The sequence below is a fragment of the Microtus oregoni genome, unplaced genomic scaffold (assembly GCF_018167655.1).
Source record: "Microtus oregoni isolate MIOR12 unplaced genomic scaffold, Mior012 000005F_ref0000423, whole genome shotgun sequence".
NCBI classification, from domain to species: domain Eukaryota; kingdom Metazoa; phylum Chordata; class Mammalia; order Rodentia; family Cricetidae; genus Microtus; species Microtus oregoni.
The window spans coordinates 5703237-5727113 of NW_024543064.1; the positions used below are offsets into that span (position 1 = coordinate 5703237).

The window sequence follows — 23877 nt, forward strand, 5'->3', positions numbered from 1 at the left end:
GCTGTGTCCCTCTTCACAGTGCTTTGTGCCTTCCCTGCAAGGCCTGTTTGTTGATGAGCCTGACACAGAGGGACAGGCAGAAGTGTGTGGAGGGACAGACACGGGCAGACGTTTGAACTCCTCTGAAGAGCCCCCTTAAACTCTGACAGGCCTTTTCCAGATGGGGACACGGGGCCTCCCCCTCACCAGACAGTGGAGGGAGGTGTTGTAGTAAGTGAGAAACTGGGGAATTTGGTGGGGGAAAAATACTGCATCTTATGACACGTGTCATATTTACACATGCCACACAGATCCACACACACGCACACAGATCCACACACACGCACACATACACACACGCACACATACACACGCACACATACACACACGCACACATACACACACGCACACATACACACACACGCACACACGCACGCACACACACACGCACACACACACACACGCACACATACACACACGCACACATACACACACGCACACATACGCACACGCACACATACACACACGCACACATACACACCTACATTGATTTTACCATGATTTTAGCTGGACCATTGGTCCATGTGATCCAATTGAAAGTGTCTTTTTCTTTAGATAAATTATATATATATATATCTATATATCCATATATATCTAGATATATGGATTTATTTATTTATCTTGGGGTTCTTTTGGGGAGTTAGTTTTTTGTTGTTTATCTTTCAAGATAAGGTTTCTCTATATAGCTCTGGCTGTCCTGTCCTGGAACTCACTATGTAAACCAAGGCCTTGAACTCACAGAGATCCACCCTCCTCTGCCTCCCTAGTGCTGGGATTAAAGGTGTGCACCACCACGCCCAGCCATATATAGTTAAGGAGACCTAGAAATTGGTCTTTCATTCCTTTTCTTTGCATAGTCCTACTAAAAATGTCAAGGGCAGGGCTGGAGATGGCGCACTAGTTATGACAGCTTGCCCTTGCAAAGAACCCAGATTTGGTTCCCAGCACCCATGAGGTGGTTCACAACCATCCTTAGCTCCAATTCCCAAGGATTCAGCAACCTCTCTTCTGGCCTTTGCTGGCATCAGGAATCCACATGGTGTGTGTGCTTGCATGCACACACACATAACACGCAGGCAAGACACTCATACACATAAAGCTTAAAGATAAAAATGTTTTAAATGGTAAAAACCAATACATTATCATCAGAAGAGGTTTGGATGGGGTTCACGACTACGTATTGTCTGGGATGGTGTTTGAGAACAGGACAGTGGGGTCCTTGTGCTGCTCCTTGCCTTCCGAGGATCCCCACGCCTTCTGAGATGTCACCTCATAGCTCATAGCCTCCTCCTCCTTCTTCTTCCTCTGGAAATCGGCAGCTACAAGCATCTTCCTCTTGAGCCGTGCGAACTGCCATCTTAAGTGCTAGGAAACAGCAGAAACAATGTAAGAGGCTTCCAGTTCGCTGTCTCAGACAACAGTTCTGCTCCATCCACAAACCTGCTCAGCTTACCCACCAGCCAGCCAACAGCTTATCTGAGCTTTCTGGAGACTGATTATTTTATCTTACAGTATTTTGTTTTCTTATGTTGTGTTTTGTTTGCAGACAGGGTCTCGCAACTGGGATTCCCTATAGATCAAGCTGGCCTTGGATATGTGGTAATCTCCCTAGGTCAGTCTCCCAAGTACTGGTGTTACAATATGTAATCCCCAGCACGTTGGGATTTCCTTCTTCCCTTCCTTCCTCTTTGGTTGGAGCCTCCAGCTCGCTCCTGCAGCTCCTTCCTGCGTGGTCTGAGAAGCCCCATTCCTGTCTCTCCAAACCCTGCCCATTCTGGAATCTCTGAACAAAGAAAAGGCACCAAAAAGCCCAGGTCCACATTCTTGGCGGCTATGGTAGCTCCTCCCCTGAAGTTGCCAGCAGCCCGAGTCCCCGCCTAAAGTGATCAGCTTTTGACCATGCTTGGGCACAAACCCACCTTTGTGGCAGACATGTCATAGCCCTTCGCCTAAGAGCTATATAATCTCCCTGCTTTAGCCTGGTGTGTGGCTTCTCTGACCTCCATCTCTGGGACTGGAGAACCCACCCGGCAGTTGCTTTGCTCAAATAAACCTGTTATACTTTTCCAATTCGACTTGATCTGACTTACTGCATCAGTGGAGAAACCTATTATGGAGGCACAGAAAACCTTGTCCTTCCTTCCTTCTTCCTTCCTTCTTTCTTCCCACCTTTCCTTCATCTTAAAAACCATTTTCTCTATTTTATACACTGGCTTAACAACAACAAACCAAAGCTTGAGCCAAACTCACAGCAGCATAGAGGATGGCTTACACTGCAGGCACAACTGTGGATTCAATGCGGCAGACCCCTGCCTACTCCTCCCACACTGTTTTTCCTTTTTTTATTTTGTTACACAGTGTCCTGTAGCAGTGCTGGCTGTCCTGGAACTTGCTTTGTAGACCAGACTGGCCTCGAACTCAGAGATCCACCTGCCTCTGCCCCCCACCCAGTGCTGAGATTAAAGGTGTGCACCACCACCGCCTCCCCAGTGCTGGGGTGAAAGGCCTGAGCCACCACCGGCTATCAGCACCCCTATTTTATTCTCACACGTTGTTTCAGACTGACATTTCCTTTCGGTGTGATCCTGTGGCTGTGTCCCATCTCTATGTCTGTGAAAGCCCAGAATTGCTCTGTGTAGCAGCACAGCTGCTCTTACACACAGCCGGGACCCATCTGCCCTTACAGCAGCACAGCTGCTCTTACACACAGCCGGGACCCATCTGCCCTTACAGCAGCACAGCTGCTCTTACACACAGCCGGGACCCATCTGCCCTTACAGCAGCACAGCTGCTCTTACACACAGCCGGGACCCATCTGCCCTTACAGCAGCACAGCTGCTCTTACACACAGCTGGGACCCATCTGCCCTTACAGCAGCACAGCTGCTCTTACACACAGCTGGGACCCATCTGCCCTTACAGCAGCACAGCTGCTCTTACACACAGCTGGGACCCATCTGCCTTTACAGCTAGCAGTCTTCCATCTCTACTTCCTTTAAACTTAACAAGCGAAGGCCCTGTTCCAAGGCCATGTCTTCTGTGTTCTAAATCTTATTTTTAAAGGGAAGCAAGGGAAGGGAAGGAAGTTAAGTCAAGACTGAGAAATATTGTATCCAAGATTAACCAAAACAGTAGTGATTTGCTTCAGGTAGAAGAGACCATACTTCCCTGTATTTACTGCTCTGTACCATCCAAAACTCCATACATATAACCTACGAAACAAGCCCAAGATGGCTGGGAGGAGAGGAGAGGGCAGGATGGCCAAGAATCTCAGAGCCTAAGACGCAGCGTGGCAGTAGGTGGTCTGGGCTTTCTTTCTGCCTCCTGTTCCCAGAGAGGAGCTAGAAGAGTGGGGAGCCTGGGGAGGCCAGCACAGAGATGGGGAAACCCCGCCAACTCCAGCTACCAGACCAGGGACAGACCAGCCTAGCAAGATGGGGAGCTTCTGGACAATCAGGGATCGTTACAGCAAAGGCCAGGGCCAGTCCTAGGCCCCACAGGTAAGGGAGCCTGTCACCTTGGTTAGACTGTGTTATACAGAAAAACCAAAAGAAAAAAAAAAGAGTTAAAAAACAGATGTCTCAGTAGGTAAGAGTACTTGTTGCTCTTGCAAAGGACTCATGTTCAATTCTAAGCACCCACATGGCGATGCATAACTACCTATAAGTCCAGTTCTAGGGGATCTGGCCTCCGGGTGTTCCTGCATGCATGTGACACACATCAACTCATGCAAGCAAACACACGTGACATAAATAAAGTACGTAGTAAATACATTTTAAAAACAGCCAGGAGTCAAAAATCAGAAATAGATGAGTGACCGCCAGAGAAAGGGAAGAACTGAGAGGGGTGAGCAGGGCTGTGAGGAGGGCGAGCAGGGCTGTGAGGAGGGCAAGCAGGGCTGTGAGGAGAGCGAACAGGGCTGAGTGAGGAGGGCGAGCAGGACTGAGTGAGGAGGGCGAGCAGGGCTGAGTGAGGAGGGCAAGCAGGGCTGAGTGAGGAGGGCAAGCAGGGCTGAGTGAGGAGGGCGAGCAGGGCTGAGTGAGGAGGGCAAGCAGGGCTGAGTGAGGAGGGTGAGCAGGGCTGAGTGAGGAGGGCGAGCAGGGCTGAGTGAGGAGGGCAAGCAGGGCTGAGTGAGGAGGGCGAGCAGGGCTGAGTGAGGAGGGCAAGCAGGGCTGTGAGGAGGGCGAGCAGGGCTGTGAGGAAGGCGAGCAGGGCTGAGTGAGGAGGGCGAGCAGGGCTGTGAGGAAGGCGAGCAGGGCTGTGAGGAGGGCGAGCAGGGCTGTGAGGAGGGCGAGCAGGGCTGAGTGAAGAGGGCGAGCAGGGCTGAGTGAGGAAGGCGAGCAGGGCTGTGAGGAGAGCGAACAGGGCTGAGTGAGGAGGGCGAGCAGGGCTGAGTGAGGAGGGTGAGCAGAGCTGTGAGGAGGGCAAGCAGGGCTGGATCTTGGTTGTGAATACTCTGGGGTTGTTTTGTTTGCTTGTTTGCTGTTGAGTTGTGTAACCTCTGGCCTTGACCTTGAGAGCCTCCTGTTTCTATCTCTGGGGCTCCAGGCAGGCTTCTCACACACACTTTTCAAGTTTGGTATTTCAGTTGTGTTGCTTGGTAAATGAATCTACAAACCTGATAAAGTGACATGCAGCTGTGTGTGTGTTCTGTGCGTCGTCGTCCCGGCCTCACTGTGATGTTAGAGCCTTGTGAACGGCCGTGGAACTATTCTGCTCCTTGTTTGTGACTTTCTAATAATGTGTAATTATAGGAAAAGGAAAATGTTCTTTTTTAATGACTACAAGACCCTCATTACTGATCAATACCTTTGAAAACATCTTCACAGAAACCTTGTTGCCTCTCTAGGAGGAAATACGGTTCTAGGCGGCTTAGAGGTCTCCTCCAGAGACTACAGAAAGCAAACGTGCCTGCAGTAGGGGACAGGGTGCCCTTCATTGATAAAGAGCAGGTGGCTCCGTGGGAAGACTTCTCAGAGTAAGAAATCCAAACAGCCAATCAAAGTGAAACCTAACCTCAGACCTCGTCAAGGAAATGCAAATCAAAACCACAGTGAGCCACTCTTCCCCACCCACCAGATAAAAATAGTGCTGCTGCGCCCAGCATTCACACGGAAGTGGGGCGAATGGAGCGCTCTCGCCCTCACCCTGTTGAAGAGGCGTTCAATGTGGCCCCCATCACTTTTGGAAAACAGTTTGACCTACGTACTTGGACAGGACTTAAGTTACTCATTCCCACGTCTTTTCCCCCTAGTTTGAAAAACAAAAACAAAGCTTGGGAAATGGTTTGGTAACCAGTGCTCACCCTGAGGTAGCGAGTGCTCACCCTGAGGTAGCCAGTGCTCACCCTGAGATAGCCAGTGCTCACGCTGAGGTAGCGAATGTTCACCCTGAGGTAGCCAGTGCTTACCCTGAGATAGCCAGTGCTCACCCTGAGGTAACGAGTGTTCACCCTGAGGTAGCCAGTGCTCACCCTGAGGTAGCAAATGCTCACCCTGAGGTAGCGAATGCTCACCATGAGATAGCGAATGTTCACCCTGAGGTAGCCAGTGCTCACCCTGAGATAGCCAGTGCTCACCCTGAGGTAACCAGTGCTCACCCTGAGGTAACGAGTGTTCACCCTGAGGTAGCCAGTGCTCACCCTGAGGTAGCCAGTGCTCACCCTGAGGTAGCAAATGCTCACCCTGAGGTAGCGAATGCTCACCATGAGGTAGCGAGTGCTCACCCTGAGGTAGCAAATGCTCACCCTGAGGTAGCGAGTGCTCACCCTGAGGTAACTAATGCTCGCCATGAGAGCAAGAAGAGCAGGATTCAGATTCCCAGTACCACATAAAGGCCAGGCAGGGCAATAATCGTTGTGACCGCAGAAGGCAGAGAAAGGGTCCCCGGGGCAAGCTGGCTGGACACATCCATGAGCTCTGGGTTCAACTGACAGGAGCAAGTGGAGGGCAAGCCAGGAAGATGCCTGCCCCCAGCCTTGATGTCTACACATACACATGTGCACTATACATACAGACACCCACAGAACAGAACCATGCATTGCTCATTGCTATTTTATAAGAAATGGAGAAGACTGGATTTTGATCACAGGAGACTGGAACTCAACCTGTGGGTAAATCCCCTTCCTTCCTTCCTTCCTTCCTTCCCTTTTTTCTCTTCCTCTTTCTTTCTTTCTTTCTTATTTTAAGACAAGTTCTCAATATGTAGCCCTGACCAGCCTAGAATGCACTCTGTAGACCAGGCTGGCCTCAGATTTATAGAGATCTGCCTGCCCCTGCCTCCTGAGTGCTGAGATTAAAGGCATGCACCACCACTGCCCAGCCCTTTGAAACTATTTCTGAAATAATTCACCTTACACCCATTCAGCATCATCCAATTCTCCCCACTTCCTCCAGTATGGACCAGAGCTAAGACCAAGGCTATTACCAACTCGAGAAGCGACACTGGGTGGGCTGATGTGCTTTAAGGCGCTGTGTATACAAGTCAGAGGTCCACCTTTGCTTGCTTGCTTGTTCTTGTGTGAGACAGGGTCTCTCACAGGCCTAGAGTTTTCCAATAGATGAGCATGGCTTGTTAGCAAGGGATCTGCCTGTCTCTGCCTGTCACTGCCTGTCTCTGCCTGTCACTGCCCATCACTGACTGCCTGTCACCACCTGTCTCTGCCTGTCACCACCTGTCTCTGCCTGTCACTGCCCATCACTGACTGCCTGTCTCTGCCCATTACTGCCTGTCACCACCTGTCTCTGCCTGTCACTGCCTGTCACCGCCTGTCACCACCTGTTCCTCATTGGGATTTTACAAGCACATACCACTGCTTTTTTACATGGATCTGGGTATCAACGTTTCTTTGCACTTGCAAAGCAAACATTTTACCAACCAAGCTGTCTCCCCAACTTCTGAGGCAATGTTCTTTTCTGGTTCCACTTTGTCATGGGCGTGGGCTGACTGGGTGCCCACATTATATGTGCACAGTTATCAGGGATCGTGCCCTATGTGTCCGTTGTCTTCCCTACACTCTGGGTCCTGTTCCATCTCCATCTCTTCCCAAATGAAATGCAGAGCCCAATTCTTGTGGCTAGGATGGGGAGGCTACTCCAAGTCACAACCAAACATACCTCCCAGCACAAGTCACAACTACCCCACTGCCTCCAGACATTGTCAGTCCCCTTGTGGAAACAAGCTTGTCCTGGCTTTACAACCATTATGTTAGCCAATCAGAGGCTTCTAACTTAAAAAAAAAATCCAAGCCTGCAAGATGGCTAGATGAGCAAAGGCACTTGCCGTACAAATCTAAGGACCTGAGTTCGCTCTCTGAAATGGGAGAGAACCCTGTCTGCAGAGTTGCCCTGCCTCCCAGACACGCGTCCTGCCTCCCCGCCTCCCATGATGTGTTGGCCTTACGTTGCTTGAACAAGTAGGGGAATTTCTTGCTGCTCCATTTGGCCACAATGGGCCCCAGAGTGATGCAGAGTAGAAACAGCAGCATGGCCGATGTCAGTGCCAGCAACCAGGTAAGGATTTGCAAGGATCTCCCTCTTTCTGCAGCAAGGAGAGAAATGCTGGAGTGTTCGGTGAGGGCAAACACATGGGCTCCAGTGAGGCAGCACCCTGGGCACCCCAAACCTGTAACTTAACAAGCTTAGATGACTTTACTGTCTTTCTTTTGTTCCCGAGACAGAGTCTCATGGATCCCAGGCTAGCCTCAAACTCCATTTGTACCTGAGCGTAACCTGGAACTCCTGATCCTCCTGCCTCCACCACAGGGTGGGGATTGCAGCACCATGCCCAAATCCATGCCATCCTGGGTATGGAATCCAGGGCCTTTCTAGCATGTAAAACAAGGGCTCTACCAACTGAGTGATACCCCAAGTCCTAAATCTAAGTGACATTTTAAAATGAGCCCGAATTTAATGATTTTCCCAGCAACTAAGTAGACTGGACTACTGAGCGTAACGTATGAGGCCCTTTACTTCCCTGGACTTGGCCTTTGTAAAGCTATGTTTTCTGTTTGGGATGAGGAGTCACCATTACTGATGACAACATCCAGGAAAACAAGACAGGGCACGAAGAGGAGAGCACCCCAGAGCTGCCTGCTGTGGGCAGAGCTGGGAGAGTCAGCAGCGCTGAGGGCATTCACATATAGTTTGAACAGACATCAGGCGTTTGTTTGGATAAACCTTTTCAGAGAGTCTTGCTGTGTAGCCCAGGCTAGCCTGGACCTTGCGGGCCTCCCACCTCAGCCTCTGTAGTGGTGTGATTATGATTCCAGTTGTGTGCCACCCCGACCATTAACTTGTATTTAATAGCAATAAAACAACCACCTGATTTTCTCACCGGGGCAGTCACGGTGGGGGAGGTACCTGGAGAGAAGCTGACCAACGTGGGGCCACAGATCACATCTTTCTCTGTGGTTCCGTTCTTAAGCACAGACTTTCCACCTAGAGAGCAGCTTAGATGGGTCAAGAAGAAGAGTTCAGATGATTAATTTGGGTCCAGAGGAGCACAGTTATCCCAGGAAGTAACCACATGATACAGTAGGGCTTGGGCTCTCAAGCAATGGGCAGATGATGTGAGAAACTCCCGCATGACTCTCACACAAGACCCTGTGACCTCACAGAGTCCCCTGTGCCCTAGGGGTGAGGCACTGCAGGTCTGCACGCCAGCCAGCAGCAATGTCCTTTATTTTTCAGTTTTTCTCAAGTTCTTTACATTGGGAGAGACGTGAGAATATATACGTACTTGGTCCACGGTCGACAGGTGCCACCCCCATTCTGATCGTTAAATGTCCCGAAGCCACAGTTTTTACAACCTTGAAGGAAAGCTGAGAATCAGTAGGAGGCATCTTACCATTTTACGATGTTCCCCTGATGAGCAGATGCCATGGTGTCATAGGCTAACCTGTGCAAATTGCATCACGATGATTTTAACGCTTTAATCTGTTATCCGCATGTATGTGTGCACACATCTGTGTATGCATGTGTGCATGTGAGTGCAGATGCCCATCAAGTCCAGAAGAGGGCGTCAGACCCCTTCCCCCCCCCCCAGAACTGGAGTTACAGGCCATTGTGGGCAGCCTGAAGTGGGTACTGGAAACTGAACTCGAGTCCTCGGCAAGAGCTGTATTCCCCCTTAACTAAGCCGTCTCTCCAGCCCCTGCTTAGTGACTCTTGAATTGAAACCCCAAGACTGCTCAGTTTCAGTCTAATGATATGAGCAATATTGTCTGTAACCAAAATGTGCAATAATACACGGCTCGGGTGATTAACAAAATCATTTCCATTTGTGCAAACACAGACTACATAGTGGACTGTAATTACAACACCGTCAGCACCACACACTGCATCTCTGTCCTTCACAAACTTGGGCGGAGAAAGGGCAAACCTACCCTGCTCTGTCAGCTCTTGGCCTGGCTTGCAGTCCTTTTCACACATGGCACACTCTGGCCGCAAGCAGTGGAATCCCTCGATGCATTCACACTCTGCATTGCTGGTCGGGGAGCAAGGCTTCTTGAGCCTGAAATAACCTGCAAAGCCCCGGCTCTGTGTTACCCTTGGAAACAAATTTGTATTGCAGTTGAAATATATATATATACACACACACATATATGTATGTGTGTGTTCATGTATATATGTGTATATGCATACATATGTGTGCATGTGTATATGTGTGTATGTATGTGTGTGTGTGTGTGTATATATATATATATATATATATCTCCATTGCTCTGCTTATAATGTTAATGATTATGTTGTGTTCCCCTATTTACTGTCTTTGTGGAATAGGATCTCATTGTGGATACCAGTCTACCCTTCAAATAAAAATCTTCCTGCCTCGGTCTCCAGTGCTGGGATTGTGTGCCCCAGTGCCTGGCTCATACTGTTTTATTTTCAATCCCCATTAAGATATTTTCCACTTTGCTCACTAAAAGATTTTCTTGGGCTGGGGAGGGAGCTCAGTGCTTGCCTAGCACGCCCAAGTCCTGGGTCCCATCCCCAGCTCCTCATACACTATGTGGTGGCACATGCCTGTAATCTCAGCATTTGGGCGGGAAGAAGAGACGTTCAAAGCCAGCCTAAGCTACGTGAGACCCTACTTTAGAGAAAAAAAAAATCTACACCTTTAATCTCAGCACTCCAGAGGTAGAGGCCAGAAGGTCTGAGTTCCAGGCCAGCTTGGCCTATATAGTGAGTTCCAGGTCATCCAGGGCTACATGATGAGACCCAGTCTCAAAACAAAACAAAAACAATAAAAGCCTTTCGTGTCAAGTGAGTATTTCCTCTATTATTTAAAAAATCAGTCAAAAAAAAAATGATGACTTGATAGTGGCCACGTCAGAGGAACAGCAGGTGGCGACTGACTTCAGGGGATTGGCCCACCTGCGTGCTAGGCGCAGTTGGGTTGGGTGGATCTCGGACCGCCAAGGCCCTGAGAGTGTCGGCCCCAGGATGGCTGTTGTTACTGCTGTCTTTCCATGTCTGCCGCTGTCATTTTCCTCTGATATCTAGCGTGGTGTGAATGGGCAGAGATTCCCCGCTGCCTGTAATGTAGTGTGATTATCTCATGGAAATATTCCATTCTCCTGGGGATTTTTACCGTGGATTATTGTGAAGATGACTTCCTCCTAAGCTGTGCTACTTAAAGCAATGACTTTTACACAATAGTAGTGTTCGTTTAAATAGGATGTTGATGCCTGGGGGGTCTTTAGTATATATAGTAAGGGATTGTGATTTTCCTTAGTGGGAAAGCTAAAATAGGCAAATGCAAGACACAGTGTTACCTCTGCTCCTGAGAAAGCAGGGGCTGCAGAAGACAGAAATAAGAACAGGGAAGTACCACACAGCTAGTTTCTTCTGACGCATCATATGGACTTGGCTTATGTCGATGATTAAGAAGAACAGTTGTGTCCCAGGAGCTAAGTCAGCTCATGTTCTTCTCATCCTAATGTTGAGAGATGTGGTCACGGTTTCAGTGTGCACCGTAGCTAGAACACAGCTTTAAGTAATGACTTAAGGGTAGGTTAAGATGGCTTTGTTAATAGCTTTAAGGTAAATAAAAAAATCTTGGAAAACAATTTTAAAAAGTTTGCTCTTAATAGCCGAGTGAGGGGCGCACTGAGGGCGGAGACCAAGAACAATGGTAGCCTGGCTGTCGCTGGCTGACCTGCTAGATGGGTCTCGGTGGTCAAGGCTGATGGGGAACCCTTTATGCCCATTTCTGCCCTCCGCTTCCGAGTATAAACACCTGTTGATGAGTGGGTGTGCACCCTGAGGGTTTAAAAGAGAGCTGGCTGATTCTTTTCCATACATAAAAACTTAGATTTGTGATTCTCCTAAGATTTCTTATGAGATTACCTTTGAGGTAAATAATAAAATGACTTGTCCTTTCTCTGTAACTGAAAAATGCAGCCTGGCAGCAAGAGAGCTGACTGAGAAAGACGCCTTGCTCGTTTACACTCTGTTAATAACAAGTTGCTTGGACATGAATGTATGTGGGTTCTGGGTACAACTTGCTTTTCACCTGTAATGTGTAAAATATTTAATTGTGTAAGAGATGTAGAAAACATGCTGGTTTTCACTTGTATTCACTGTAATCATTTTCTTTAAAATAGTGTGTAAGCTCATTCTAATGGCTATACTGCTTGAAAGATTTTGCTGAGGTATATAAGCTGTAGGAAAAAAATAAAATTAGTTAGAAGAAAAATATCACGAGAGACAGAGGAATACATGTAGAGAGAGCTAAGAAAAGAAAGAACATAGAGAGAAGATGATGGGGAGACCCTAAAGGGGTGTGTGTGGGGGTGGGTGTGTGTAGGGGGGGTCCCTTTTGCGCCAGCCCCAGAGAGTTAAATTTAGCCCCCCTCACAGGCCCCAAAGAGTTAAGTTTACTCCCTCAGATAGATTAGTCAGCTGACTTTGTGGGATCCCCCTCAGTCCCTGAGCTGCTGGAGGCTGGTCCTCGAGGCAGCGACAGTAGCTATTCCATGAAATCCTTTGGCTACACCTGCTGTGGACAGGGGAGTCAGCCCCTGTGAGGCTCAAGATTTTGAGTAGAGACCAGTTAGTAAAGGGGGACCAAAGGTGGTCTCGCCCCAGATTTCCTAAAGATGGAGACGCCTCAGTGTAAAGCTGACCTCCAGTCCTGGGAGGGTGAAGATCACAAGGTCTGGTCCAGCATAGGCAGCAGAAAGATTCTGTTTCGACACAGACAGACAGACTCACCTACACACACTTTGCAGATGTTGCAGTGCGGCTGTCCGCCCGTGCTGGAGTATGTGCTTGGGGGACAGCTGGTGCACACAGGATTGTCTTTCTCGCAGAAGGTACCTGGAAGGCAGCACAGGTGTCCGTGTCTGACAACACTAGACTGTCACCCGAGGCATCATGAGGACATCAGAGCAGATGTCTAGGCATCTTGGCAATGGCACATTTACTGATTGGCATTTTAAGACTATACATTTGCAGGGTGCCCCCTGGCATAACCGTGCAACTAGTAGTAACAGTGTATAAATGCTGCAACAAAGAAATCAAGAGAAGAAAACCCTAAGTCTGTTGATCTCCTGAGATAAGTGTAACAGGAGGGGCCCAGAAGAGCGATGCTGCCACCTACTTGTTCCTTGCTGCAGAGTTTATGCACCGTGTGCTGTTCTGAGCCTGTCCTGGGCCCTTCCAAGCACCCTGAGACAGCCTCTCTGACTGTACTCAAGTGGCAAGGTTGAGGAGCTGAGACTGAGTGAGCCAGATCCCCACGGCCCAAAAAGCCTTTGCAAGGGAGTGAGCGGTCTTCTGAACGGGCTAACCGAACTGAGTTTTCAACGGTCAGAAAACGCACCTGTCGGTCTGGTACTTACCCGCCTCACACTTGGCACAGGAATCCTGCAGGGCTCTTGTCCTTTCAGTGCCCACCACCAACAGCACAGTCACCACCATGTTGTAACAGCTGTTCCCCATGACAACCTCTTGCACACATATGACACTAGCAAAGGAGATTCCAAGAGTTTCAGTCAAACAAGCTGCTCTCTGGCTGGTGGTGTGGCTCACTTGGTAGAGTGCCTCCTCAAGAGGCATCCATACTTCAGAAACCATGGTGGAGGTCCATGCCCACAACCCCAGTACTCAAGAGGCAGAGGCAGGAGGGCCGAGAGTTCAAGGCCAGCTTGGACTACCTGAGCCTGTCTTTAAGAGAGGGGTTCATTCCCAAATGTCATTCCGCAAAATATAAGCAGGGTGGGTGGTCCTTCCACAACTCTCTGCATTGCCAGCAATACTTAGACAGTCCTGCAGGGTTTTAAGGAATATTGGGGCTGGAGGGATCAGTCAATGCTTGAGAGCACACACTGCACTTGTAGAGGACCCAGGTTCGGTTCCCAACACCCATGTTGGGTGGCTCGCAACTGTCTATAACTCCAGCTCCAGGGGATCCTATGCCTGTTACCATCTGCATCCAAGTGTAGATACCACATACAAACATATACACACAATCGAAAATTTAAGAAAAAATATTTTTTTAAAAAAGCCCGGAATGTTATGGAAACACAGTAAATCTACAGAGAGTTGTACAATGGCCACTGACTTGGTGCACGCCCACCAAAACTCAGGCTGAAATGAGAGCAGGAACATTAGGGACTTTCAGGTTCCTGGCATTGGCGCCCCTGCTGTCTCTGAGGCAAAGTCATGAGGGTGATGCCATCCAGTGCCCCCTCAGGGAGAGGGAGCCCCGCAGTTATTGCTCTGCCCTCGGTGGCTGGGCATTTCATTGCCCTGACTGCGGAAGACCTCTGCTGAAAGTCACCGGCTGAGAGCTTCTCAAGCACAGACCTGCACTGGCCAGTTCTGAAATTTGAAGTTTGTAGAAAAAAAAAAGATTAAAATGGCAATTAAAAAAATCCTGGGGCTAGGAATGAAGCTCAGCTGGAGAGTGCGTCTGGCATGCGTGAAGCCCTGGGCTCCATCCCCAGCACTCAATCAGACAGCACAGTGGTTCATATCTAATCCCAGCACCCAGAAGGTGGACGCAAGAGAATCAAGAGAATCAGAAATTCAGGGTCAGAGTCTGAGACTAGACCCAGCTAAATGAGATCCTGTCTTAAAAGAAGAAGGAGGAGGAGGAGGAAGAGGAGGAAGAATAAGAATAAGAATAATGAAGAAGAAGAGGAGGAGGAGGAGGAGGAGGAGGAGGAGGAGGAGGAGGAGGAGGAAAGGAAAGATGTGTGTTGGGGGGACCAACTTCATTTTTCTTGGTCTTTACATAGTGGACATAGAAGTTATAAATTAGAAGGGAAGAAAAGTCTAGAAATCTGCAGTGAGAACACAGTCCATTCTTTCTTCTTTAGCTCCCCGCCACACACACACAGCCCCAAGTTAACAAACCTTGTGATCTCAGGGCAGCGAAGAACCTTCTGCTCTGTGAGAAGCTCAGCGAGGTTCTGCCGCTCCAGAAGACCACGGGTCAAACGGTGACTCAATTGAGCAAAGCCTCCTGGGAAATCCCCCACGCAGCTCTGTGAGGTGATTCTTCACCCCTGCACTCTCAAAATCCCCAGAACCCACTTGATAAGGTCACTTTGAAGGGTTTCTTGGAATCAGCTCTCAACCATTAGGACATTTGCTAAGCAATCATACGGAAAGGATTTGGTCACTTAATGTGGTCCTTTCTCCATGCTAGAGCTTTTGATGTGTCCTTAAAATCTTGGAACCTTAAGGGGTGAGGTCAAACTAAGTAAACAGTGCTTTTGTCACAAGCCATCCAGAGAAGCAATACCCCTTAAACTCAGCACGGAGCTGCGCTGTGGAGTGCACGCTGTGGAGTGCACCTACCTGCTCTAACCGCTAAGGGGCCCAGAGAGCAGTCTCACCACGGCTGTTCTTAGGCTGTTCTTAGGATGCGCTTATGCAAATGAGAGGATAAACAGGGCGGGGAGGATCAGCAGGACGTTTTGTGCTGTGCCTGGGTGCCTGAGACCAGGGAGGAGGGAAAAATGCAGGGCAGCGTGAAGGGCAGCGTGAAGGGAGGGAAGCCAGGCAGGCATGAGTAGGCGCTAGGTGATGTTCCTGGGCAAAGTGGGGACCTGTGAGGATTTTTAGAGAAATGTTAAATTGAGTGGAGAGAGAGAGAGAGAGAGAGAGAGAGAGAGAGAGAGAGAGAGAGAGAGGGAGAACAGAGAAAGTAGAAATGGAGAAGGTGGCGGGTGAAGAAAAGCAAAAAGGGGGAGGAAGAGAATAGGAAGGGGAGGTGGGAAGAAGGAGGGGAGAAAGAAGGAAGAAGAGGAGGGGAGGGAGGAGTGTGGCATGAATAATAAAACCAGAGACAAATATTGGGGTTCAAGCTGAAGCTGAAGATCAGAAAAGCAAAGAAGCCAAGCGAATAGAGAGTTCTTACCTCTACCAAGGCTCAGACAAATAAAGCGGCGATTCTATCCTCAGCATGACTTAGGCTGCAATGCTCCCCGCCAACCTCAGACTGCACTGAGCTTCTGTCTCCTCCTGCCTTATATTCCTCTCTCCACCCAGCCATATCGCTCCTGTCTCCACCTGCCTAGTGCTGGGATTAAAGACCTGTGACTCCCGTGTGCTGGGATCACTTTTGTGTTGAGTTCTATTTCTCTTTTTAGATAGATTCAATCTGTAGCCCTGGGTGGCCTTGAGTCCTGGGATTAAAGGTGTGTGCCACCACTCCCCGACCTCTAGTGGCTTAGCTCTGCACTCTGATCTTCAGGCAAGCTTTATTTATTAAAACACAAATAAAATATCACTCCAGAGGGGGAAGGAAGAAAGAAGGAATGGAGGAAGGAGAAGAGGGAATGGAGGAAAAGGAACGGAGGAAGTGGTTGTATGGAAGCTGAGATAAACTTGTTCATCAAGGGTGGGAGAGGGGTTCATAGTGACAGAGGCTGTGTTGTGCCCAGAATCCGGACCCCCCAAAACCACCAAAAGACCAGATACGACGTAAAATCAAAGAGTATCTTTAATTACAAGTTCAAACTTGGTTCTCTCATCCTTGAGCAGGGTATTCCTCCAAAGAGAACAGGTTCTAAAAAGACAGTACATGCAGTAGGGATAAATCCTGGTTGTTTAGGTTAAGGCTCCACCCCAGCCCCTGGCATCTCTGCATCCAAAGAGTCTGGAATGTTTGGGTGGAAAGTTCCAACCCAGGCCCACTCCTCTGGGAGTTGTCTTAGTCCAGACTCCACCTCCAAGAAAGCCTGCCAAATGGTGATCCCTCCCCAGAGATGCTCAAGACCACTCCCACAGGATATTTATGCTACCCCCCCCCCATAACAAACTCCGCGTCTCTTTCCCCTCTCCATGGTTTTCTGGTCTTCCTTCCCCATCTCCTCTCTGAGGGCCACCCGGGGGGAACTGGCATCCATTAAACCTGGGCTTTTTCTAATTCGGTTTGATGTGGTCTGGTTGGATTATTTCATCGGCGGAGAGGTTTATTGGGCCATAAAAACTTTTCTCTGTCCTCACTGCCAGTGGCCCCACAGTCTGCCCCAGTCATACAACTGTTATCCACATTCCAAGGGCCTAGTTTGGTCCTATGCAACCCCCCTCCCACTGTCAGGCCAGTCAGTGGGTTCCCATTAGCTTCTGTAAGCTTTTTCAGTGGGTATCCCCATCATGGTCTGTTGGGGAACAATATTTTCAGGTGTGTGAATTTTGTTTATGCTGCATTTGTTTAACGCTGTGAAGCTGTGTTACGGTGCCTGTCTAAAACACCCGATGATCTAGTAGAGATAAAGGGCCAATAGCCAGGAGCAAGAATAGGCAGGGCTGGCAGGCAGAGAGGATGAATAGGACAACAGAGAACAAAGAGAAAGAGCAGAAAAAAAAAAAAAACAAGTAGAGGAGGACGCCGGGGCCAGCCACCCAGCTACACAACAAGCCATGGAGAAAGAAGAAAGGTGTACAGAAATAGAGAAAGATAAAAGTCCAGAGGTAACAGGTAGTTGGGAATAATTTAAGAAAAACTGGTGAGAAACAAACCAAGGTAAAGCTGAGCATTCATAGCTAAGAATAAACCTCTGTGTGTGATTTATTTGGGAGCTGGGTGATGGAACCCCCCAAAAGTCCAGAAAGCCAAAAGAGTAAAATATCCCACAATATGGTCTTGACCCCTTTGCTCATATTCTCGCTCCTCCATCTCTTTGACTGGACTGTGGGAGCTCAGCCCAGTGCTCCACTGTGGATCTCTGCATCTGCTTCCATCAGTTGCTGGACGAAGATTCTATAGTGACATTTAAGATAATCATCAATCTGACTACAGGGCAAGGCCAGTTCAGGCACCCTCTCCACAATTGCTTAGGGTCTTAACTGGGGTCATCCTTGTGGATTCCTGGGAATTTCCCATACCATAAATTCCCACCTTCGAGGTCTACAAAGTTCAGCAGATTTTAGTATATTCACTATGATATGAAACTATCGCCCCTACTTAATTACATAGCATCCACGGCAATCAAGAAGAAATCACCGGGCTAGAGTTGGTTTTGTGGTTAAGAGCACCAGCTGTTCTTGTAGAGAACCTGGGTTTGGTTCCCAGCAACCCACGGGGCAGCTCACAACTGCCAATAACTCTAGTTTAAGAAAGTTTGCTGCCCTTCCGACCTCCGTGGCCATTGCGAGCATGTGGTGCACTTATATACTCACACAGGCAAACACACATACACACAATTTTTTGAGACAGTGTCTCTCAATTGCCTGTAACTCACTATGGAGACCAGGCTGGCCTCCAGCCCCCAGAGATCCACTTGGGCTTGTCTTTGCTTTCTGAGTGCTGGGAACTCCCAGAGATCCACATGTACCAACTTGCCCAGCTTTTAAGAAATATTTAAAAACAGAAATCCCTAAAGCCGGGCATGGTGGCACACACCTTTAATCCCAGCACTCGGTAGGCAGAGGCCAGCCTGGTCTACAGAGTGAGTTCTAGGACAGTCGGGATTCCCGGAGAAACCCTATCTCAGGAAAAACAAACCAACTTCCCATGTACGTCGCATCTCTCTGAAGCCTAAATCTCATCCCTGAGACTAATCTTGTCTCTGTGCGCTTGTTTTCCTCAGCAACTGCATCAATTCACAACCCCACCCACGGCAAACAAAGCTTTCAAGTTCTCCACATGTTAACACTTGTGATTTGTCTTCTGTTAAGGAAAAGTGGTAGGCCAGCCTGGAAGGTGCGGGGTCCACAGGATTCTGACTGCTTGAATTCGGCAGGGGAGGGCGTGGAACACGGCACAATGATTACAGGTCCACACTTGGCCATCAGTCTGACCTGGATGAATCCAGGCTCTGACATTTATGGGCATGTGACCTTAGATAGATTTTATTTTTTTAAGAATCCTTAAGCCTCAGTTTATCCAATCGGACTTTATAGTATAGTAGTTCTGGTCCATTCTATGCATTGAGGACTAAAGGAACAAACTAATATGAGCTACATAACTTGATAACATGATAGGCATGTGTTTCCTAAGACAACAGAATTCTCATGAAATGAGGTTTTGAAATATTCTACCTCCAGCCTCCCACCACAATTATCAGTAAAGCAGCTACAAGTCTGGTGGTGGTGGCTCACACCTTTAATCCCAGCACTCGAGAGGCAGAGGTAGGTGGGTCTCTGAGTTCGAGGCCAGCCTGGTCTATAGGGAGAGTTCCAGGACAGGGAGGGCTACACAGAGAAAGCTTGCATCAAAGACAAAACAAAACAAAAACAACTCCAGGAGAGAAGCAGAGGGAAGTGGCCATCTAGCAGGGCACCCTGTGAGCTTTGCTCTGACATTTTATGGTGTGAAGTCTGTCACACCATAAAAAACAAGGCCACACTGCCAATCAACATCACAGGCTGAGCCGGTGGCCTTTTCACATATCAGACGCATGTGCTCTGTGCCCCTACTGCACGGTGACATTTAGTTGACTGCTTCCTACTCCTGCTATCTAGGTGGTTGTGGGCAGAGCTGCCACCTCCCCTGAAGTGACGTCTGTCACTCCTTTTCCAGCACGTGACATTCATCTGGGCCCCTCCACCTGTGACACGAGTCTTCACTGAGCTAACAGATTCTCAAGATTAGTTTTACCAGCCTGCAGCTGAGTCAGACCAACTGCTTCAGGAGTGTCCTGTGCAAGTTTCTGCTTGGCTTCCATCACGTCGCTGCAGTTCTGAGTGATAACATCACCATGACAACAGAGGGGAGATGAGAGCAAAGAGCTTAAATGGTCATTTGCTTTAACCATTTTGTCTTTCTAATCTTCCTAATGCAATTTAAAAAAAAATCACAAAACTACAAAATCTTCTCAAGTCCAGGCAGAGAGCATCAGCCTTTGACAGAATCCATAAAACTGTTCCTGCCACATTCTGAGATTTTTGTCTGAGCCAGGGACTGGCTCTGTGTGGCTTAATTGCCTCTGCAACTCTGAACATCTCAAGTGAGTCTCATCTGCTCTAAGGAGATGAAGGAGATGTTTACAGGAACGTGAAGATGCGGAGCACAGTAGTGCACGCCAGCAAACCCAGTACTGGAGGAGGATCCGGAGTTCGAGGTCATTCTCCAGGACCAACCTGGGCTACCTGAGATTCTTTAAAAGAGAGGCAGGGAGGGAAAGACAGGGGCATGGGGGAAAGGAGGACAGGAGAGAAAAGAGAGCTAGAAAGGAAAGCAGCCCCTTCCTCTGAAAAATGCTCTGTTCCCTCGGGGACATTTTAGAGCCATCTAATACAAGGACTGTTACCTGTCTTCATGACCTTTACCCACACCATGGGCAACTATCCAGTAGGTAATCATCAAATAAGACATCTATTCACTTGTAATATCAACAAGAGCTGACCTGGAAGAGAAAAAAATCAGAGTTGGGATAAAGAAAAGTAGTTAAAAAAAAAAAAACCCATGGAGAAGAGCAACTCCAGAAGGAGGCAGAAATTGAGGTGAGGTGCTGGCAGCCAGACTACTGGGCTCCCTCTGGCTTCTGTGCTCTCCCTGTGGGTGTCCACTGCACATTGGTGGCTCGTAAATATTTATACTTTAGGCCAACCACATAGTCCCAATCGTGCACAGTAGGAAACCCATACATCCAGATAGTTAGAAGAAATCTTTCAGGTAAGATCTGCTACTAAGTAAGCACTCTCCAGCCCAGGCCCACAGACACACAGTGAGCAAGCATCTGTGTCTATGACTGGGACCGGGCAGGTGGTGCCCCCATCACCATGCTGGGTGGACTAGTGGCAGGGCTGCCCCCTGCCTCCCAGACACAGAGGGTACAGCACATTCCTGGAAAACTGGCTTCTATGTAGGAATGTTCAGGAAGTCCTGGTTTCCACCTGTCCTAGGTATCCATTTTCTTTGTCCTCCTATGTTCCATCTTGCAGCTCTAGAAGAAAAGGTGTGACTCACGGACTTTGTATCCACCGCAACAGCGCCCTGAGCCTCCCACAGCACCCTCAACTATGACTGTGGACAGCACAGAGACTTAACCTAGCGTGAAACTGAACTCCAGAATTGTAGACAAATTAAATTCTGATATAGTTAAAGGTGGATCTTTAATCCTGAGCACTTGGGAGACAGAAGCAGGTGGATTTCCCCAAGTTCAAGACCAACCTGGTCTGTATAGTAGTTCCGGGACAGCCAAGGCTACACAATAAAACTGATTCTTTTGTTTGTTTGTCTGTTTTTTTTCAAGACAGGGTTTCTCTGTAGCTTTGGAGCCTGTCTTGGAACTCACTTTGTAGACCAGGCTGGCCTCGAACTCAGAGATCTGCCTCCCCAGTGCTGGGATTAAAGGCATATGCTACCATGGCCCGACAAGAGTGATTCTTAGGGAAAAAAACTAACCAACACAACTTAATAAAAATTTGAAACATTAGAAAAATCCCCTATTTGCTGGGCATTTGTGGCACACACTTTTAATCCCAGCACTTAGAAAGCAGACAAGCAGATCTCTGTGAGTTTGAGGCCAGCCTGGTCTACAGAGCTCATTTCAGGACAGCCAGGACTATACAAAAAAAAAAAAAAAAACCTGTCTCAAAAAAGAAAAAACCAAACAAACAAAAATCCCATATTTAATATTTTTAAATAAATATTTTATTAAATTTTAGTATTTGATAGTATATATTCGCTATTCATTATAGTTTATGCTTTAATTTTAATAGATAATATTGAAGGCTTTAGAAAAATATATTTTAAAGTCAAATGTGAAATTTAAAATAAATTATTTTAACTGTGTCTCTATCTGCCTGTGTTGAGTATGTACACACTGAACTTGAGTTAAAGGCAGTTGTGTACTGCCCTTTCTGGATGCTGGCAAATGCCTTTACCAGCTGAGCCATTTCTTTAGCCCCTACCAAGAATCTTAAATACCAGTGTGGGATTTGATATTGCATGAATCTCTTCATTAACATATGTCTGCCATAATTTAAAATTAATCACAAAAGCGAAGCTGGGGCTGGTGGCAGTCACCTTGTGTGGGTCCCTGCAAACACTACAGTCAGTAGACAAACCGCAAAGGGGAGAAAGGAAGCCAGTTCAGCAGGACTTAGTCAGCCACTTCAAACTTCTGGAGTCTGACCCCAAGAGGTTTATTGTAAACATGTTTAAATACAGCACAGTTTCATAAAAACGTTTCCTGGTGTAATACAATCTCTGGTGCACAGGGAGACACAATTACACCGAAATTCAATTTAAAGTACACGCCATTTCTCCCAAGAAGATAGGTTTTAGAGTTAGGCTACCTGTATTAGCTTAAGAGCCTAAAGGAGGATCTGTTGTGGTTTTGGTCACACAGATAGCATAGAGGTCATTTGGGCTGTTAGCCACCTTCTATCCTGCCTGTGGGTGCTCGTAGGGACCCACTGATATACAGATAACACAGATAAGGGGCATCTGAACTCTTACGTATCTGTGTCCCTGGCTGTGGGACCTTGCTATGGCCTGGCCCTTCAGATAACACGGATCAGCAGGCTGTTGATCAGCTCCAATTCCCAGCCCTGTAGATGGAAGAAACAGGTTATGTGCATCCTTTCCTGCGGGCTGCACACGCCTGGTTTCCTTATTGCTCTGTGCATATGCTTGCATTCCTAGCACTTGGAAGCCAAGGCAAGTTTGCAGACCTGTGGGCAGCATGAGCATGGTCTCCACTGTAGTTCAGGCTGGCCTTGGACCTACAGCCATCCTCCTGCCTCAGCGTGATGTGTGAGGAAGAATGGCCCCCAAAGGCTCATATATTTGAATGCTTAGTCACCAGGGAGTAGAACTGTTTGAAAGGATTGAAAAGATTCCCAGGTGTGGCTTTGTTGGAGGAAGTGCGTCTCTGAGGGGGGCTTTGAGATGTCAAAAGGCTATGCCAAGCCCAGTCTCTCTCTCTGTCTCTGTCTCTCTCTCTCTCTCTCTCTCTCTCTCTCTCTCTCTCTCTCTCTCTGTTTGTGGATCAGGATGTAGTTCCCAGCTACTTCGCAGGCACCACACCTGTCTGCCACCATCTTCCCACCATGATGAGAACGGACTAAGCCTCTGAAGCTGTAAACCAGCCCCCAGTTAATGACTCCTCAGCAACAGAACTGTGACTAAGACACTCGACTTCCTGAATGTTGAGATTACAGGCTTTCAATGAAGCTCATAGCCACTCAGAGCTGTGGCTACCATTCTACTGTGGGAGGAAAAGAAGCCTGTGTTTATTGCAGGCCAGCGTTCTGATTTCTGTTGGCACCTCTTCATCCCCATGATAAGACTCTGAAGTACACAGAGGCCATGTCAGTGTTTTATGGGCAGGGAGCCCGAGGCCTGCGGGTTTAGCAGTTTGTTCAGGAACACTTCAGGCTTAGGCCTATCCAGGCTGCCACCAGAGGGAGTAGGGTTTCCAAACACAAGCCTGCTGGAGTTGAGGAAGGAAGATGTCAGCGATGGAACCCAGGACTTCTCATTCGGAAGCCACCTGAACCTGGGGCAAGGGTGATGACTCGGAGCGGCTTGGCAGGTTTTAGCGTGAATGAAAACGTAAGTGTGTTGACTCAGCAGCCAGGAGTGATACTGCGGACTCAGTGGTTGAGAGCTAAGACAGAAACCACAGCTACGTGCTTGACTACCCAGAAACGGATGATCCACGTCACCTTGGAGACAGGACAAAGAGCAGCATCAGTGGCTACATGGGAGCCATGCTTCTAAAAATCATGGGGAGAGAAGGCTGTGTGGCTAAGAGGATTTGATGGCCTTCTAGAGGAGCCAATCCCACCACCCATATCAGGCAGCTCACAACTGCCTGTGGTCCTAGCCTGAGAGGGTCTGCGTAGTTGGCATTTTCTTTGGGCTACTGGAGACTTATTATTAGCTTAGGCTTGTCCCACCGGCTCTTTTAACTTAACCGAACCTGTTTCTATTCATTTACATTTTTGCCTTGGGGCTTTTTAGCTTTCTTTCATTCAGTATGTCTTATCTTCCTGCTTCCTCTGTGTCTGTCTGTCTGGCCCTTGGAGTCTCCTTTTCTTTCTTTTTCCATCCCCCCTCCAGTCTAAATTACTACTCTTATTCTCCCTGCAAGTTCCACCTATACCTCCTCCTTCACTATTGACTGTCCAGCTTTTTATTAGACCGATCAGGTGCCTTAGGCAGGCAAGGTAAACCAGCAACACATCTTTACATAAATAAATATTCCACAACATAAATCTAACGCATCTTTGCATAATTAAACAAACATTCCACAACAGATCCGAAGCCCTCTTCTGAGGGTCCCTGCACACATGTGCCATTCACACACACACACACACACACACACACACACACACACACTGCCTCTTTGCTCAGTGGTGGTCCTACTCTCATCTCTGTTGCTGTAATAAAACACCCTGACAAAAAGCGACTTAAAGAACAG

General features: G+C 48.2%; 1 protein-coding gene across 2 annotated transcripts; it reads right to left on the reverse strand.

Moving 5' to 3' along the window:
* Positions 1 to 1280: 1280 nt before the first annotated feature.
* Positions 1281 to 14451, reverse strand: LOC121448809 (tumor necrosis factor receptor superfamily member 9-like). 2 transcript variants are annotated; one of them, XM_041653027.1, is made up of 8 exons: positions 14405 to 14451; positions 12886 to 13010; positions 12257 to 12361; positions 9424 to 9561; positions 8778 to 8847; positions 8399 to 8487; positions 7440 to 7577; positions 1281 to 1404 (listed from the first exon to the last, which is right to left on the reverse strand). In XM_041653027.1, exons 2-8 carry the CDS (start codon positions 12983 to 12985, stop codon positions 1310 to 1312), a joined length of 735 nt encoding a protein of 244 aa, XP_041508961.1. In that variant the 5' UTR covers positions 12986 to 13010; positions 14405 to 14451; the 3' UTR covers positions 1281 to 1309. The 2 variants fall into 2 exon arrangements, with proteins under 2 accessions (XP_041508961.1, XP_041508960.1); XM_041653026.1 differs by having other exon boundaries at positions 8360 to 8487.
* Positions 14452 to 23877: the final 9426 nt, after the last annotated feature.